The 19,302-nt window shown below is 38.4% G+C and overlaps 1 protein-coding gene across 2 annotated transcripts in view; it reads right to left on the bottom strand.

Moving 5' to 3' along the window:
- Positions 1-19,302, bottom strand: part of iars1 (isoleucyl-tRNA synthetase 1) — a 202,722-nt gene that overhangs the window by 126,791 nt on the left and 56,629 nt on the right. For both annotated transcript variants that reach the window (XM_072280984.1, XM_072280983.1), the window contains exons 8-12: positions 10,506-10,593; positions 6,907-6,967; positions 3,941-4,036; positions 624-746; positions 248-339 (exon numbers count right to left, since the gene is read on the bottom strand). In XM_072280984.1, the coding sequence (XP_072137085.1) occupies positions 248-339; positions 624-746; positions 3,941-4,036; positions 6,907-6,967; positions 10,506-10,593 (460 nt within the window). The remainder of the gene's footprint in view (positions 1-247; positions 340-623; positions 747-3,940; positions 4,037-6,906; positions 6,968-10,505; positions 10,594-19,302) is intronic.

Raw genomic sequence — 19,302 nt, 5'->3', positions numbered from 1 at the left:
GAATATTTCAGTCAAGTGTGCCATAACTGGATCTGTTTTAAATCAATTACCTGGCCAAAGGGTGGGGTGGTTACATGAACCAAATCAGACAATAGGTTGTTTAATAAACTAAAATCTTTTGGATAACCAAGCAGCTGTTTTTTTTTGTACTGAGAATGCCCCACATCTAACTCAAATGGCAGCAAGCAAAATTCTAATATTTTTATAATACGATGAAAGGCTCTACACATTTCCAAACAGTTCTTACCTCCAGCAAAATGGATAATTGTGATTGAAAGTACTACTGTGAACCAGTCGACCTTTATCTTTCAGATATTTAATGATATTTTTGTCTGCATCCTAGAAGGAGATTAAATATCATGTAATTCCAAATTTTAAAGATTGTGAAGTTAAAGCATTTTAGGATAAGTATATTAAAAATATCTAAATAACTCATGACTAAAACAAATGAAGACAAGAGACTTCAGAATTTTTACATACTGAGCACTATAAAGCAATTGATCTTTAACTGTAAATCTTAAACATGATTAAATAGAAATATAGTAATTATTTACCATTTAATCTGTTCTGCTGATCTGCTAGGTCATCTTTTCGACAACTATGAACATGAAACAACCACCAACCTTCACATACTGTCCAGCAAAATCCTTCACTTCAGTTGTGAAACAACCAGAGGCATCCACAGGGCACACAGGTGATGAATCTTTCTGGATTATACCGTAATCCATACAGACACGAAAATCATCCTGGAGATGAAATACTGCATTAGGTTTGTTTAGGCAGTGAGTTTCAGAGGAAGCTTGCGAAGGAGAATACGAGTCCTTCAAGATATTGACAGAAATTTCTGGTGAAGATAAATGACTATTAATTTACAATTTTCATATTATATCAGAAACTAAGTCAAAAATATCACTCTACTGGTACGAAGGTAACAGCTTTAAACCAGTATTTTTAACAAAGTACAGCTGTTGAGCAGTGGTAAAACCTCAGTAAGATAACATTTAAAAATATCTTCATCGTGGGAATGAGCCCTTCTGCTATGTCTTAAACCCCTGCAAAATAATTGACTGCAAAATATGCAGTGACATAAAATGCACTCCTTCAGCCAATGTCCACCCAGTCTTAAGATCTATATCTGAGGCAAAGATACCAAAAAATCCTTCCCTGACACATATCTTTGCTCTTCTCCCTAAAGTCGTTTAACTCCTTCTCAACATTTACTATTTTCATTTCCACATGGTGCTTAGCGATTGCAAGCGGGCACTTGTAACCTGTATTCTACAATGGCAAATGTTCACTTCAATTGATCACAAAAAAAATTGTACTTAATAGGCCAGATCATTCTCCTATCATATAACATAGATGGCATTTTCACAGAGACCAGCATTGCCACCAGCCTAGCCTTTGTGTGTAATGAAAGTTCCAAAATGCACAGGGCTTCATATTGACCTGTTTCTCCTCACCCCACTGCCAACCTACATGCCGGAAATGGCTCATATACCAGCAAGGATCCCATTCCTTTGAATAGGGTCACTAAACGTGATTAAGGTTTATTTTTCTTTAACATTTTAACTCAATTTACAAAAATAGGTATTTACTTGTAGAAAAAAATACATGTTTAAATTTAAAGTGTTTTTAAATGTGCCAAAAATGAGATCTTTAAAAATAATTTTAAGAAAACAGGTGTCCCCCCACTTTTCCAACGTTTGCTTTACGGAACCTCACTGTTACGAAGGACCGACATTAGTTCCCCGTTTTCGCTAACAGAAGCTGTTTTCAGTGTTACGAAAAAAATCAGCGCGCCTCGGATTCAGAATGGTATTCTCGCCGGCATTGCTTAAATACGTGCCTGTGAGCAGCCATTAGCAAGATGAGTTCTAAGGTGTCGGAAAAGCCTGAAAGAGCTCGTAAGGGTGTTACACATAGCGTAAAACTAGACATAATTATGCATTTTGATCGTGGTGAACGAAGTAAGGACAACGTGAGTTTGGCTTGTGGAAGCTGACGAAGATGATGTTGAAGAGGTTTTGGCATCCCATGACTAAGAACTGATAGATGAAGAGCTGATGCAATTGGAAGAGGAAAGGATAACAATCAAAACCAAATGCAGTAGCGAACTCAACCCTCGACATCGAGGCGGGTAGTCATAGGAGAAGATGAGCTGCCTGCTCTAATAGAAACAGATGACGAGATGACACCCCAGTGTCCCACCGCCCCAACAGCCAGGCCGCGGACAGGTATCGGCAATTGCCTCTGATCTGGGCCGACAATTACGTGCCAGGTGGCACCTTATTAATTAGCATGTTTATTTCGGCTTTTTTCTTAAAGATGTGCTGTGTGCCTCCCGGCTACCGCTACACTGCTGCATGCTTTGAGGATCGGTATCGGGTCGCTGCCCGGAGGGTGGGGGCCACTACACCACCCAAGCTCCGACAACGCGGCCTAACACACCATCATCAGTGTGCTCGGCAAGCCGTCTTCCCGATTCCCGTGATACTACACTGTACATACATTATTTCTACTTTATATAGGCTGTGTATTTTTACATGTTATTTGATATGATTTGGCAGCTTTATAGCTTAAAGGTTACTGGAGTGTTTTTGCCAACAGCACTTGCGTGAGATTTTAGCTACAGACAACAGTGCAGGCAATGATTGTGGAAAAGTATTTCTACTTTATATAGGCTGTGTATTTATCATATCATTCCTACTTTTACTGTATGTTACTGTTATTTTAGGTTTTATGTGTTATTTTGCATGATTTGGTAGGTTATTTTTGGGTCTGCGAACGCTCACAAAATTTTCCTATATAAATAAATGGTAATTGCTTCTTCGCTTTACGACATTCCGGCTTACGAACCGTTTCATAGGAACACTCTACCTTCGGATGGCGGGGGAAACCTGAATCTTTGACAGTGGTGAACTGTGAAAGGCATCAAAGTGGTTATATGGAGCAAGCTGTCTGAGGGCATGCTAGAGGTGGATACAATTATAATACTTAATAGATTTAGAGGTATCTCAGTCAAACGGTGGGGAGTGAGACCAGCTCCAGTAGATAACTTGGCTCGCATGTATTGAGTTGGCTGAAGAGCGATACAACATGGAAACAAGCTATATGACTCCAAGGTGGTGTTCAGTGGCAGGATCTCAGCTTTCACAAATCACAACTGCCATTTGTGCCCCAGAAAGACAGCAGTGGAGGGCTCCAGCTCAGTATGTCCTGCAAATACCACAGGAATTAATAGGCTGTGGAAAATTAAGGCAAGGAGGCCTAATGGAAGTGTCAATGTTAGGATTAGCATGATTGGTCCTGTGCCAGTCAGGACATAAAATTACTATAAATGGTGCTGGTTACACCTGTTAGAACCCATCATTTTTAAGAATGGTTACAGAAAACAGTTTGGTTGTGACACAAATGAAAAGACAGCATTACACTTTTTTTTTTAAGGTTGATGATATTGCCAGTGTAACTTTTTTCATGTATGTTCTTGCAATGGATAAAACACTGAGTGAAAATTATCAGGGCCATGAGATGGGGTGAACTTTTCTTTAAATTTAGTGGCCTCCTACTAAGGGCATCACTTTCATCAAAGTAACTTTCTTCTATGCATCCATTGTATCTCCTCAGAAAGCCATAACCTCAGATTTCTATACACAAGGAAACCTACTTTAATATCACCATGATTTAGTAATTCCATCGAAAACTTCACACAAAGGAAGATGAATTAGAAGAATATGTTAATTAAAAATTACTTCTACTCACAAAAAACTAACAATTTTCGTCGACAGAGTCAATTAAACGAAACTAGAATAAATTGTAAACAAAAAATACAGTAAACACTATGGAAATTTTAGTATGGCATACACTGATGGGAATGAAGTGGAAATTGGAAAGTGACCACTAGAATGTTAAAAATGAGTTTAGCCATAAAAATACTTACTGCACCGAAGTATGGAGCCTGGTGTACAACACCTGTACCCTCCTCCTCTTTAACGTAATTGTCCACGAGTACTGAGAAAGCTCCCGTTTCTTTACACTGCAAGAGAAATATGTAGGTATTTAAGTACTTAATAAAATCCGAGATAATCACCTGTAAGTATACCCAATAAAGTTGTAATGAATAGGGAATATTGAAATGGGTCACTTACTTATTAAAGTATTTCAATATATAAAAGGCAAAATTGAAACAATAATTATGAACAATTACCAACAAATAAATGATTCCTAGTAGCTGGAATATCCCACCTATTGGCATGTTTCAAGTCAATTCACCTCCTCCAAATCAAAGATGTAGCTTTGAGAACTTGTACGCAGAAAGTCTGGAGCTTAATTGAGAGAAAAATTCTCCCAACATTTTTATTAAAAATTGATCCATTTTATACAATTCCTTCCTGATAAACTCTATGTTGCATTAATTTAATAAGCAAGGCTGGAGTATCACGAAGATACTTACAGATGCTGGCCCACCACAGTTGTTCGACTTTTAACAGCACTGGGCATAAAACATATGCACAACTGCACAAATGGATTTATTAAAGGGAACTTATATTGTCTCTTATATTTTACTACTGATAATTTTGATAAAATCAGAGATATCTCTTACGACTAATACAACAGTCATCCTTACAGCTTTACAGCTCATCATTACACTCATTCTCAATATATTTATACATTTGTCTGTAATTCAAAGTCTGGCATATTCCTTTTATAATACTGAGTTTGCAGTCTATAATATATAATACAGTGAAATTTTTTGAACATTTTATCCTTCAATTATTACACTGGACAACAAAGATTTTGCTTCTTGAATACTTCTGGGTGTATCTTATGGATTTTGGGCTGCAGATTATGAAAAATCACTATGAACTTTCCCTATCATGCACCATTTAAAAAAAAATCACCTATATTTATTTCAATTCATAATTCAAATCAATTGAAATATCGTCCAAAATGTAAGCCAAAATGCTTTATATTGTGTCCTGCCATGCCTGGGCATGCTTAGGCAGAGCGGATGTTTCATAGCAGGACTGGTTTAGAAAGACTATAAAAACATCACGCACACACCATTCAATGCATTGCGCTTACAGGTATATCGATTTGCGATCATGTGCGATCATTTGCATATTGTACATACCCATTATAATAAAGTAGTTGTGTTTTTAGAATTATTTGTGATAGCAAAATGTCTCGTCAATGTTGCAACAGCCACAATACTTTCTGTTACATTGTGGCGAGTATATGCTTAATTCTCAAAGATGGAGCAAGACTCATCTTACTAAGAAAGTCAATGAGTTCTACTTTGGGTATAAAATTAGAAACCAAGGCATAGCCTAAGCTCCTCACATTTGTTGCGCAACATGCGCTGTCGATCTTAAAGCCTGGCTCAGAGATATGCGGAAGTCAATGCTGTTCACCGTCTCGATGATATGGCGAGAGAAGGATCATGTGACAGACTGCTTCTTCTGTCTGACCAATATGTCTGGCTTCCCTGTGAAAAACAGGAAACCCACTGAATACCCAGATCTCCCTTCAGCCATAAGACCTGTGCCACAGGACGACAGTCTTTCAGGACCAAAGCCACCAAAGACATGGAGTCTTCTGAACCCTTTATGTCGAGTAAGCCTCATCTGATAACTCAACCTGAGTTAAAGGACCATGTCATACACTTGGTTTTGTCAAAGGCAAAGCAGAATTACTGGGATCAGGACTGCAATGATGGGATCTGCTGTCAACAGGCACAAGAATTTCCTTCTTTCGCTGTCACCAAGAGGATTTGATGCAATTCTTTGGTCGGGTTGATAATCTGTGTTTCTCTATGACCCACAACACACACGTCTTTTTACTGATTCTTCAGTGTTAAGCCTGAAAGCTGTGCTGCTACACAAAGACAATGTCAACCCTTCAACACCATATGGCTATGTAGTACACATTAAGAAAATTACCAAAATTTGGAAGTCTTTTGAAACATATATAGTATAACAACTACAACTAGAACATCTGTGGTGATTTGAAAGTAGTAGCGCTGCTACTAGACACGCAGCAGCTTGGACACACCAAGTACCATTGTTCATTTGTGAATGGGACAGCCGTGCTAAAGAATCTCATTATCCATTCCGTAAGAAGTTGGTTCCAGGGCAGAAAAGTGTGGCACATAAGCCACTTGTAGACCCAAAGATATTTTTGTCTCCTCTTCATATAAAACTGGGGCATATGAAAGCAATGAACAAGAAAGGTGAAGGATTTCAATATTTGAGACAGATGTTTCCAAAATAACTTGATGCCAAGATTAAGGAAGCCATTTTTGTTGGTCCACAAATCAAACAGATCATCAATGGCATGAACTTCGAAGAACTTCTGGTGGGACCAGAGAAAGTCGCATGGAAGGCATTCAAGGACGTTACTGAAAATTGTCTTGGCAACTACAAAGCACCAAACTATATGCAGCTGGTTGACAATATGCTTCAAGCATACAAAACCATGAAGCACAACATGTTACTCGATTCATTTTCTGCATATCCATTTGGACCTCTTCCCTGAAAATCTTGGCTCTGTCAGTGAGGAATATGGTGAAGGCTTTCACCAGGACATTATGGACATGGAGGAACGGTATCAGGGCAACTGGAATCCATCAATACTGACTGATTATTGTCAGATACTGAAACAAGAAGCCTCGGACACAGAGTACAAACAGAAATCAAACATTTTTAGTTTAGTTAAACTATTGCAAAGTGTCAGCACCATACTGCAAATGAGCACATTATATTCAATAAAAGTTAATTTCTTGTTTCTCCAAATTCCTATAGGATACAAGTAGTCTGAAATTATATTTATGCTCTACTTCAGTCTATCATAACCTCAAAAAATTTCTGAGGAAACAAATTGCAGTTGGATGTACACTGACCTTACCTTCAAGAAATAGTCAAACAATGGTCTGTACTTCTTGCCTTTGAGGGCAATGCCCTTGAACCTTTATTTGGGAAACAAAAAGAAATCACCATTTTAACCTGACCTTATATAACTAGTGACAGAATGGACAGTAATACAAGTGTTCTAGACAATTCCACAAAAGTATCACTTCTACAGGATGATGACAAACAATATATTCTCCAACTGTCTATTCACATACTGGTGAATATTTCTCACAGCTAAAACAAAAATACAAAATAAAACATGGATAAACATTAAGAATATTAACTAATATTCAATGAAAATGTATATGAATTCACAGATGCTTATAGTGAATGATGTTTCTACCAAACACTTTGAAAGTATTTCAAACCAAAATGATTTGGATGCAATGGCCACTAAATAAAAAGTAGTTGTGGAAATATGAGACCCTACAAACAGCAAGGGATGAATAAACAAACAACAGAAAATCCGGAGATGCTGGAAGTCTGAGCAACACACACAAAATGCTGGAGGAACTCAGCAGGCCAGGCAGAATCTGTGGAAAGGAGTGCAGTTGACATTTTGGGCCAAAACACTACAGCAGGACTGACTTATTTCAAGACAGATAAATAATCAATCTATCTTGGTTTAGTGATATTATTTGATAGAGTAAAGACGGCAAGATCATTTAATCCTCTCAAGCACTATCATAGGATCTCTGGTACCTCTGAATGATTACAGGCAGATGTTAGGATGTGTGGAGAACAGGAGTATACATACATGTTTCCCTGAAAATGGAGTCACTGGCAGACAGAGATGTGAAGACAACTTTTTGATTATTGGCTTTTAGCAGTCACAGTAATTAATGAGAAAGTTGGGAGATTGTAGTGAGTTATCAGTTGTACAAGATGTTGCTGAGGCCACACTTAGGTATTGTACTCATTTTTGGTCACACTACTATAGGAAATATGTTTTCAAATTGGAATGAGTAGAAGAATGTATTTACAAGGATCTTGAGCAACACACAAAATGCTGGAGGCACTCAGCAGGTCAGACAACACCTATGGAGAGAAATAAGCAAATGATGTTTCGGGCTGAGACCCTTCATCAGGCCTGGAAAGAAAGGGGGCAGAAGGCAGAATAAAAAGGTTGAGGGAAGGAGAGCAGTGCAAGCTGGTCATTAATAGGTGAGACCAGATGAAGGGGAAGGTAGGTGTTTGGGGAAGGTGGGGGTGTTGGGAGAAGCTGCAAGGTGTGATGTGGAAAAGGTAATACACTGAAGAAGGAGGAATCCCATAGGAGAGGACAGTGGAATAAAGGGAAGAAAGTGAAAAAGGAGGGAGGTAATGAGCAATCATGAATGTGGAGAAGGGGCAAGAGGGCCACCAGAACAGGGGGAAAAAGCAAAGTGAGTGGGAGCAGAGGGGAGTGGTTACTGTAAGTTAGAAAAATCAATGTTCATGCCATCAGTTTGAAGACTATCCAGACGGAATATGAGGTATTGCTCCTCCAGTCTGCATTTGGCCTCTTTGTGGCAGTGGAGTAGGCCATGGGCAGATATGTCTGTGTGAGAAAAGGAAGTCAAATTGAAATGGATGCCATTTATTTAATCACGATGAAGGGGCTCGGTCCAAAACATTGACAGTTTATTATCCTCCATAGATGCTGCCTGATCTATTGAGTTCTTCCAGCATTTAGTGTTTCTCAAGATGTCAAGCATCTGAAAAACCTCTTTGGTCTTTGATTTACAAAATGTTGCCAGGACTCGGACTGAGTTATAGGGAGATGCTGAGCAGGTTAGGACTTTTTTTTTCCCTTGGGCATAGAAACTGATAGGTACTTACCATTAAACCATAAGATATAGGAGCAGAATTAGGCCATTTGTCCCAGAGTCTGCTCTGCAATTTCATAATAGCTGATCCAATTTTCCTCTCAACCCCAATCTCCTGCCTTTTCCTTGTAACCCTTTATTCCCCGACCAATCTAGAATCAACCACTGTCTTAAATATACATGAAGACTCTGTCTCCACAGCTGTCCGTGGCAAAGAATTCAAGATTCACCACTCTCTGGCGAAAGAAATACCTACTCATCTCCCTTCTGAAAGGATGGCCCTCTATTCTAAGGCAGTGCCCTCTGGTCTTAGACTCTCCCAACATAGGAAGTATCCTCTTCACATCCACTCTATCAAGGCCTTTCACCAATCAATGGGTTTCAATGAGGTTTCTTTTGAGTTCTAGTCAATAAAGGCCCAGCCATCAAATGCTCTTCATATGACAAGCCATTCAATCCTGGAATCATTTTTATGAACCTCCTTTGAACCCTCTTTAGTTTCAGCACATCGTTTTTAAGATAAGGAGTCCAAACCTGTTCACAGTACCCCAAATGAGGCCTCACCAGTGCTTTATAAACTCTCAACATTACATCCCTGCTTTTATATTCTAGTCCACTTGAAATGAATGCTAACATGGCATTTCCTTTCCTTACCACAAACTCAAACTGCACATTAATCTTTAGGAAATCCTGCACAAGGACTCCAAAATCCCTTTGCACCTCAGTTTTTTGTATTTTCTCTCCAATGAGAAAATATTCAACCCTTTCACTTATATAACCATATAACAATTACAGCACAGAAACAGGCCATCTCGGCCCTTCTAGTCTGTGCCGAACTCTTACTCTCACCTAGCCCCACCGACCTGCATTCAGCCCATAGCCCTCCATTCCTTTCCTGTCCGTATAGCTGTCCAATTACAACATCGAAACTGCCTCAACCACTTCTGCTGGAAGCTCATTCCACACAGCTACCACTCTCTGAGTAAAGAAGTTCTTCTATCAACTTCTTCTATCAAAGTGCACGACCATACGCTTCCCGACAATGAAAACATTTAAGGAGTTAATTGGGGAAGAGCTTGGGTTATTCCTTCACAGAGTTGTGTAGGGAATTATACCTATATGCAGATAATAATGTTGGGTCAATTATTCACTGACAATCTCTTCAAAGGAAAAACCCGAGCTTTTCCCCAATTAACTCCTTAAATGTTTTCATTGATAACAGATTTCAGGGTTCATTTTAAAATTGCCCTTTGAAAAAAAATACGACTTTCCATTTAAATTTTTCAGTCTTCTTGGTTACCAAGTGAATCTTCACATTTGCCATAAGTCTCTATTTATCATTTTATTGTACTATAAATGAATTCTCATGTCTTGCAGAGATCGTGAGCTGTGGATATTCTCCCATTTCTCTGCAATGAAATATGGTTATGTTGAACCTCAATATTCTTTCTTTCACACCTTAGTGCAGTATATAACAGCCAATATAAACTTTATTGTGAGTAAAAAACAAGGAGGGAAAAAACAAGGTAAATGAGCGCTTCTGAGAAATCTTGATGACCGAAAACATCTATTTCCACAGATGCTGCCTGATTTGTGGCTGCTTCCAACACTTTCTGTCCTGGTAGATGAAAGTGGAAAGCAAATACTGAAGATTATTTATATTGTCACCAACTGATTGGTATACTGCTATTTTCAATTTTACAGTAAAATTTCTGTATGCATTTTTATGAACACAAGTGTTTAGTTAATACATCCTCAGATAACAAGTATGAGATCATGCACTAACCTTTCTAGGATAGCATATTCAGCATCAGATTTAAAGAGTGCTACCAGTCTGGCTTCCATCATTATGTAGATGTTTCCAGTACAGAGCTCTGTTTAAAATATAAGGAAGTACAGTTTGATAGCTCGGCATTCAATGAATTGCCACCACTTTTAAATTTTATTTTTAAGAATATTTGTGGCAACCATCAGGAAATAAAATGCCTATCTAGCACAGTATCAAAATCAGAAAACTACATTTATCAATCTCATGCTAAGAATCTGTCTTTTGTTCCTTCATGGGATGTTAACATTATTGACTAGATGACCTTTTAATACCCAAATTATCTTTTGATAATTGCTACTACCTTTACAGTGAAAATTCTTTAGCATGGAATTCCAGAATTTTGATCTAGTTGCAGTGAAAAATTATGCATTTCCAAATTAGGGTTGTGAGAGACCTGCAGAAACCGGAGATGTCTCTTGCCTTTGTTAACCCGAATGGTATAAATTGCACATCAGGGAAATACAGCTAAAGAAACATTGATAAGTAGCTTCAGTTAAATTCAAAGCTGTCACTGTGCCTCAGGCAACTGAGGAAGTGGATTTTCAGTCATTGGAATTGAACAAATTGCTTTGTGCTAGATGCCATTGGAGTTTTATTGATACTGCAGTCATTCGTTCATCTGACAAATTCTTCTTTACAATCCTTGATAACGTGCAAAGATTTCGGAGAGGCAGGATATTAGTCAGTTACCTCAGAATACATGACCCCCTCCTCACTTTGACAGAGGGTGGTGAATACCTGGAATAAGCTACCACAGGGGAGGTGGAGAAGAAACAATTACATTTGAAAATTGTTTCTACAGGTACTCGAATAGGAAAGATACAGGGAGTTATGGGTTTAATGCAGGCAAGTGGATGTGTATCATAGTCAACACAGATGAAATGCACACAAAGTGTACAATTCTGTGCTGTACGTTTATATAATCTATGATAAGTCCATACCTATCTTATACTTAGCTGCTGACCATGCCTCAGTGCCACCACCAAAACTGTCTAATTGCTCCTCAATATTTACCTTAATTCTATCATCGTATTAGCTTATCTACTGCTGGAAATCATTAAACATGTTGATGTTACACACAGATTTAATTACTCCAACTAATTATTGGCAACTCTCCAATTAGTTACCACCATTTCATGCACCCAATGCGTATTGGGTAGATGCTGCCTGGCTTGTCGAGCTCCTCTTGTATTTTGTGTTTATCCAAAACTCCCCTTTCTGCGTTCCAACTCTTAGCAATGTTATTGCACAAATCTTCCATGTGCCTGCTGATCTCTTCACTCCACTGAGGTGCTTCTTAAAACCTACCTCTAATCACAAAAGGCTGTCAAATTGTGCTTTACAATATTAAAATGTACAGATTCTTGCCGGTAAGCCTTCAATCAACTATTCTAGGGTTCTCTGAAGTAGGTCACTAACTTTGCATCCCTGATTCATTCATAACACCAGAGTTAATATCCCAACTCACTCTATTCTATTCACTGATCTCTACTGGTTTCCTGTCCAACAGTCCTTCAATTTTACCAAATGGTCTCACCTGGAACAATTTCTGCATCTCACCCAAATTTCTACCATCACTGAATTCCAAAGAAGGGCTCCTGTTCATCTGGATGTTCATCATTCACAATTGTCTTCAGCTACCTACACCCAAATTCCCTCCCTAAATCACACAGCATGGCAATGAGGTGATGCACCAAGCACTAAGTACAGCTGCTACACTGCAGTACCAAAGACCTTCATTCAGTCATTCACAACACGCTGGAGGAACTCAGCAGGTCGGGCAGCATCAGTGGAAAAGATCGGTCGACCTTTCAAGCCGGAACCCTTCGTAAGGACTTGCCCCTTCCCCCTACAGTCCTGACGAAGGGTTCCGGCCCGAAACGTCGACCAATCTTTTCCACTGATGCTGCCCGACCTGCTGAGTTCCTCCTGCGTGTTGTGAATGTTGCTTTGACCCCAGCATCTGCAGAGTATTTTGTGTTTTCATTCAATCATTAGGAGATGCAGGTTGATCAGATGATTGACCATTGTAAATTGCTCTTGGGACTTGTGTAGGAGTAGAATCTTGCATCATTTTATGTAAATGCAATCAGTCTATGAATCTTGAATGGATAGTTGATGGTGAGTGGGCCAAAGTTGATGACACTACCTCTTTTCCTTCCTTCTCTAAAAAGTCCAGATTTTTTAAATTTAGCTAATGTCTTGTTACGTGGTTTAGTGTCAAATTCTGCTTAATAATCACCCATGAGTCCTTTGAACTCCCTTATATTGTTTATTATTGAACGACCAGGATGGGAAGAACTACTTTTTTTTCTCTAGGTCAAAGACATCAAAAACTGTTATTAGTCACTGTGCAGATGAAAAGCAATAATAGTTCTACAATTAAATAGCTGAGCTAATAAGTCACTATCCTATGTGAATTAAAGAGATCATCAGATTGAAAGTACCTGCCAAAACTGGTTAAATGTCAGATATGGTTACCATGGCAATTTAGGTATTGAAGAAGTAAAGGACAAAACAAATATCACTGGAGGCTACACAGACTTTTAAAATAGAGACTGCGTAGTGAGCACGGGCATTTCTTTTTAATAACTGTCTTCCCTGAAGGCAGTAAATTCTTGCTTAAGTGCATTTCATCAGCAGCTTTTGGCCTCTGCACCTTGCCTATGTGTCCATTCTTCATGTGTAAATATTAACAATAAAGGATTGGGATACTATTAAATTGTAGGTGCTTTGCAGAAGAACCCAACACCAAATACATAGTTATACTTAGATTATACCCCAATAACTCTTTTTTAGAAATAAACAAAACCTTCAGAACCTGAAATGTTAACTCAGTTTCTCTGTTCACAAATGCTGCCCAGGTTACTGCTGCTTTCATTTCAGCCTGCATTTTTATATTATCATGAGTAACTCTCGTCAAATTTACCCTTTCATAAAACAACTAACTCAGTGCAAACAAATTTCTTAACTGTACGTTATTGGGCTGCCTTCAACAGATAAGAAGTTAGATAACCCTGTGTGGAAGCACTTGGGGGTAAGCCAATTAACCACATTTTGTGGGTTTGAAGCAACATCTTGGCCACAGCAGGGAAGGACAGCAGATTTTCTTTCTCCTCTTAAATAGTTATAACAGGACTTCCGGTTAAGGTAGCGATGGTTTAGTCGCTTAAAGCTGTCGCTCCGCTTTATTTCTTATCTCCGCACTTCTTCTTTCCTTTTTTTTTTAAAACTCCAGGTTGTTAAAATTCCCCCCCCCCCCCAACCTGCGAATATGCCTGTCTTACAATGGCTTCAAGGACCACCAAATAGGTGGAAAAAAAGAAGTTTCTGCGACTGGTTCCTCTACCGAGATAGTTTCCATTTTGGAACAGCACCGACAAGATATAGTATTCGAACTTAAGTCTGAATTTAAGACTTCTTTCGGTTTGTTGGAATCCAAATTAGATCAAATTAATTCCAAAGTGCAGGCTCACGCCGAACGTCTTTCTCTTCTTGAGTCTGCTACCGATGATTTAAAACATTGCTTTCAAGATTTGGAAGCTGCCTGCTCCAGCTTGAGGGATTATAACAGCAAGTTACTATCTAAAGTTATGGATCTGGAAGGTTGGAGCAGACATCAGAATTTATGAATCCTCGGTTTCCCGGAGGGTATCGTAAGTGGATCTCCAGTTGAATTTTTGGGAATGATATTCTTCCGACCCCACCCGAGTTAGACAGAGCTCACAGTATGTTTACGCCTAAAGTGGAATTGGGCCATAGGCACGCCCAGTAATTCTCTGTTTTCATTGCTATAAGGTGAAAAACCTTTTGGTTATGGAAGCACATCGGAGAGGAAAGTTGGAATGCAAGTGTCAATCTATCTGTATTGTCGAGGATTATGCTCCCCAAGTTCTGAGTCTATGTGCCGAATATAAAGGAGTCATGAAAGAGTTCTACAATCATGGACTCAGGCCCTCTCTGCGGTTTCCAGCTCGTCTCCGAATAACTCTCGCTACTGGAGAAATAAAAAGGGGTTTAACTCGATTACAGAAGCTCAGAAATTTATCGAAAGTCTCCCTGCTACTTCCATTTCTTCAGATTCGGTTTGATTATTTAAAATGGTGGACAAGTACTTTTTTTCCCCTGATCTTTCTTTTTCAAGTTAGTGAATTTTTTTTCATAGTTTCTCGCGGGTAGGTTACTGGGTAAAGTTTGTTCATGTTTTTCTTAGTTCGTATCTTTTCTTTTGGACTATTACTTTGAGTTAAGCTTAATACATTTTGGTGGAATTGTTTTTCTTTTCTCTAAGTATAATTCTAATTTGTAGTGTGTAAGTTTTCTGGTTTTTGAATTGTTAACAAATGGAGCTTATGTTGTTGTTCAGAACCTGGAAGTTGGGTTTTGGGATGGGTTTTTTTTTTGAAGAGCTTGGTGCTGATCTTAGGTAGCTTTCTTGCTTTGGGATTTGAGGGGCCGAGGGATCTCTATTGCCAATAGCATTTATAGAATCTTTAGTTATTCTTTGTTATTCAGGTCATATTTCTGTCCTGATTCTCCTGTTTTATTTTTTTTGCCCCAGAGCTGTTGTTTGTTTGGTTGATTTTGCTCATGCCTACTACTCTCCCATGTTTTTTTTTTAATGAATTTTACAAGCTGGAATGTTAAGGGATTGAACCATCCTGTTAAAAGAAGGAAGGTGTTTTCACATCTTAAGCAGCTCAATGCTGCAATTGCTTTTTAGCAAGAAACACACATTCGTAGTTCTGATAATTCCCGTCTCACGTTAAAGTGGGTGGGCCAGCACTTCCATTCTACTTTTCCGGCTAAAGCCAGGGGGGTCTCTATTCTTATAAATCAAAATGTTCCTTTTGAGCTTCACAACAAAGTGTCCGATACAAATGGTCGTTTTATTATTGCTTCTGGGAAATTGTATTATACTAGGGTAGACTTGGCTAACCTGTATACTCCCAATTCAGATGATGTGGAGTTTTTTGATTGTTTTTTCTCTTTATTGCCTGACCTGAGCTTATATTCTCTTATATTGAGTGGTGATTTTAACTCTTGGTTAGATCCAGTTATGGATCGATCATCCTCTGTTCCTAGACTACCAAGTAAATCTGCTTTATCAATTCAGTCTTTCCTTTCTAATTATGGTATCTCTGATGTTTGGCGTTTTCTTCATTCAAGTGAGAGGGATTACTCTTTTTTTACATGTCCATAATACTTTTACTAGAATTAATTATCTTTTAAATCAATAATCTGCTGATTCCATCTGTTCGCTCTTGTGATTATCAGAGTACATTAATTTCAGATCATGCCCCAGTTACCTGATCCATATTTCTTCCTGGTCTCCCTCAAATGAATAAACACTGGCATTTTAATCCGACCTTGTTGTCAGATAATGATTTTGTAAAATTTATGAATTAACTCTTTTTTTTAAAAAGATATTAACATGTCATCTGAAACCTCAACTCAAGTCGTCTGGGATGCCATGAAAGCTTATCTAAGCGGTCAAATAATTTCATATACTCTGAATTTGAAGACCTATACAGAGCGATTAGATCTGGTCAATCAAATTAAACTAACTGACCAACTATATGCTCAGACCAAAAATCCGGGACTGTACAAGAAGCGAGTGGAACTTCAAACTAAGTTTGACCTTATTTCTACTCATCCAATTGAATGCCAACTTCTTGAAAGTAGGAGCTAGCTTTATATTCATGGTGATAAATCCGGTAAATTTTTAGTCAATCAACTAAGACGCTCTAAAGCTAAACAACAAATTACTAAAATTCGAATGGGAAATGGGAACATTACCTTGAATCATTCTGAAATCAATGATACATTCAAGAACTATTATTCTCAACTCTATTCTTCTGAATCTTTAAATGATAACATTTCTGTCGAGCATTTCTTAAATAGTTTAAATATTCTTTCGCTTTCTCCTGATCTTAAAGCAAAACACAATGAGCCATTATCATTAGAGGAAATATCTTTAGCCATTTCTGCACTGCAGTCTGGTAAATCTCCTGGACCTGATGGGTTCTCTGCAGAATTCTATAAATCATTTTCTTCACTGCTTTTGCCTCAATTAACCTTAGTTTTATCCAATTCGTTTAAACATGGTCAATTGCCAGCATCATTTAATGAGGTAAGTATTATTCTTTTAGCAAAAAAAGGCAAAGATCCAACAGAGTGTTCCTCCTAGAGGCTGATTTCTTTGTTAAATGTTGATGTTAAAATTTTGGCTGAAGTTTTGGCTTGTAGATTGGAGAACATTGCACCCTCAATTATTTCTGAAGATCAAACTGGTTTTATTAAAAATCGCCTCCCTTTTTTAATAAATGGCATCTATTTAATATCTTGTATTCAACCTTTAATTGGGACTCCTCAGTGTGTCACCTCTCCTGACGTAGAATAAGCGTTTGATCGTGTGGAGTGGAATTCTCTTGCGGTTTTAGAAAAATTTGACTTTGGACAAAGTTTTATTACATGGAATAACTGCTATATTCTTGTCCCACTGCCTCTGTTTTGGCCAACTCCCAGCAATCCCAACCTTGTAACCTTAAACGTGGCACCCGTTAAGGGTGCCCTTTAAGTCCCTTACTTTTTGATCTGGCCTTAGAGCCATTGGTGATTGCGTTGAATTGACGGGGATTTGGAGGGGGGGTGTTGAGCATAAAGTTTCTCTTTATGCCAATGACCTTTCGCTTTTTATATCAAATCCGACTACATCCTTACCCCCAGTGTTTTCACTACTTAATAAATTTAGTCAGCTTTCCAGATACAAACTTAATTTACACAAGAGCAAACTTTTCCCAATTAACAGAGAAGCACAAATATTAGAATTTCATAAGCACCCTTTTATAGTATATAATCAATTCACTTACCTCTGTATTACTGTAACAAGGAACTTTAAGCATCTTTTTCGAGAAAATTTTACTAATCTTTTAAATCATACAAAACAGAGTTTGGCACACTGGTCACCTCTGTCGATGTCTCTGGTAGGTTGAATTAATGTTGTTAAAATGTATATCCTTCCTAAATTTTTATACTTATTCCAATCTTTACCAATTTTTATTTCTAAAGCTTTTCTTGATTCGTTACCGATCCTATTATTTTGTCCTATCTATGGAAGGGCAAACGTCCCAGACTTAAAGTTCACCTTCAAAAACCTAAAAGGAAAGATGGTATGGCCTTGCCCAATTTTCGTTTTTATTACTGGGCAGTCAATATTCACTGCCTTACTTTTTGGTCTTTCTTTCATAATCAGTCTGACTGCCCAAATGGGTGGCAATGAAGTTGAACTCCCATAAGTATTTCTCCATTTCCGCACTTCCTTGTCATTTACCCAAACTAATTGTTAATCCCCTCATTAGACATACTCTGAGAATATGGGCTCAGTTCAGAAACCATTATGGTCTTTATGGTTTCTCCCTCTCTAGTCCTATCTTTCATAATCATCTTTTCCGACTTTCCATGCAAGACTCAACATTTCAAGACTGGTACAGAAAGGGCATCAGGCGTTTTGAAGATCTTTTCATAGACAATTGCTTTGCAACTTTTGAACAACTGTCTGCAAAGTTTAACCTACCTAAAACTCATTTCTTTAGATATCTTCAAATTAGATATTTTATTAACCCTTTAATACCAAATTTTCCTGAGACGCCCGGGAAAAATGTTGTGGACTTGTTTCTTTGTATAAACTCATTGGGTAAAAGTCTAATATCTACTATTTGTGATAAGCTAGCTACCTTGAAGCGTGCCCCCTTTGATAAAATTACAACTGCCTGGGAGCATGGTTTGAATATTTCTCTGTCTGACGAGGTTTGGGATTTAATTCTTAAGTCAGTTAACTCAACCTCTATGTGCTCGCCACTGTCTTTTGCAGTTCAAGGTTGTACACAGGGCTCATATGTCTAAAGTCAAATTACAGCGGTTCTATTCTGATATTAGTCCCTTTTGCGACAAGTGTACACTGGGCGAGGCTTCTCTTGTCCACGTGTATTGGGCTTGTCCCGTATAACCATATAACAATTACAGCACGGAAACAGGCCATCTCCGCCCTTCTAGTCCGTGCCGGACTCTTACTCTCACCCAGTTCCACCGACCTGCACTCAGCCCATAACCCTCCATTCCTTTCCTGTCCATATAGCTATCCAATTTAACTTTAAACGACAACATCGAATCTGCCTCACTTCTGCTGGAAGCTTGTTCCACACAGCTATCACTCTCTGAGTAAACAAGTTCTCCTCATGTTACCCCTAAACTTTTGCCCTTTAACTCTCACCTCATGTCCTCTTGTTTAAATCTCCCCCACTCTCAATGGAAAAAGCCTATCCACGTCAACTCTATCCATCCCCCTCATAATTTTAAATACCTCTACCAAGTCCCCCCTCAACCTTCTACGTTCCAAAGAATAAAGACCTAACTTGTTCAACTTTTCTCTGTATCTGAGGTGATGAAACCCAGGTAACATTCTAGTAAATCTTCTCTGTACTCTCTCAATTTTGTTGACATCTTTCCTATAATTCGGTGACCAAAACTGTACACAATACTCCAACTTTGGCCTCACCAATGCCTTGTACAATTTCAACAATACATCCCAACTCCTATACTCAATGCTCTGATTAATAAAGGCCAGCATACCAAAAGCTTTCTTCACCACCCTATCCACATGAGATTCCACCTTCAGGGAACTATGCACCATTATTCCTAGATCCCTCTGTTCTACAGCATTCTTCAATGCCCTACCATTTACCATGTATGTCCT

This window comes from Mobula birostris, chromosome 16 (assembly GCF_030028105.1).
Source record: "Mobula birostris isolate sMobBir1 chromosome 16, sMobBir1.hap1, whole genome shotgun sequence".
In the NCBI taxonomy this organism is placed as follows: Eukaryota; Metazoa; Chordata; class Chondrichthyes; order Myliobatiformes; family Myliobatidae; genus Mobula; species Mobula birostris.
The sequence above is the reverse complement of the archived record's forward strand: the minus strand, read 5'-3'. Positions and strand labels throughout refer to the sequence as shown.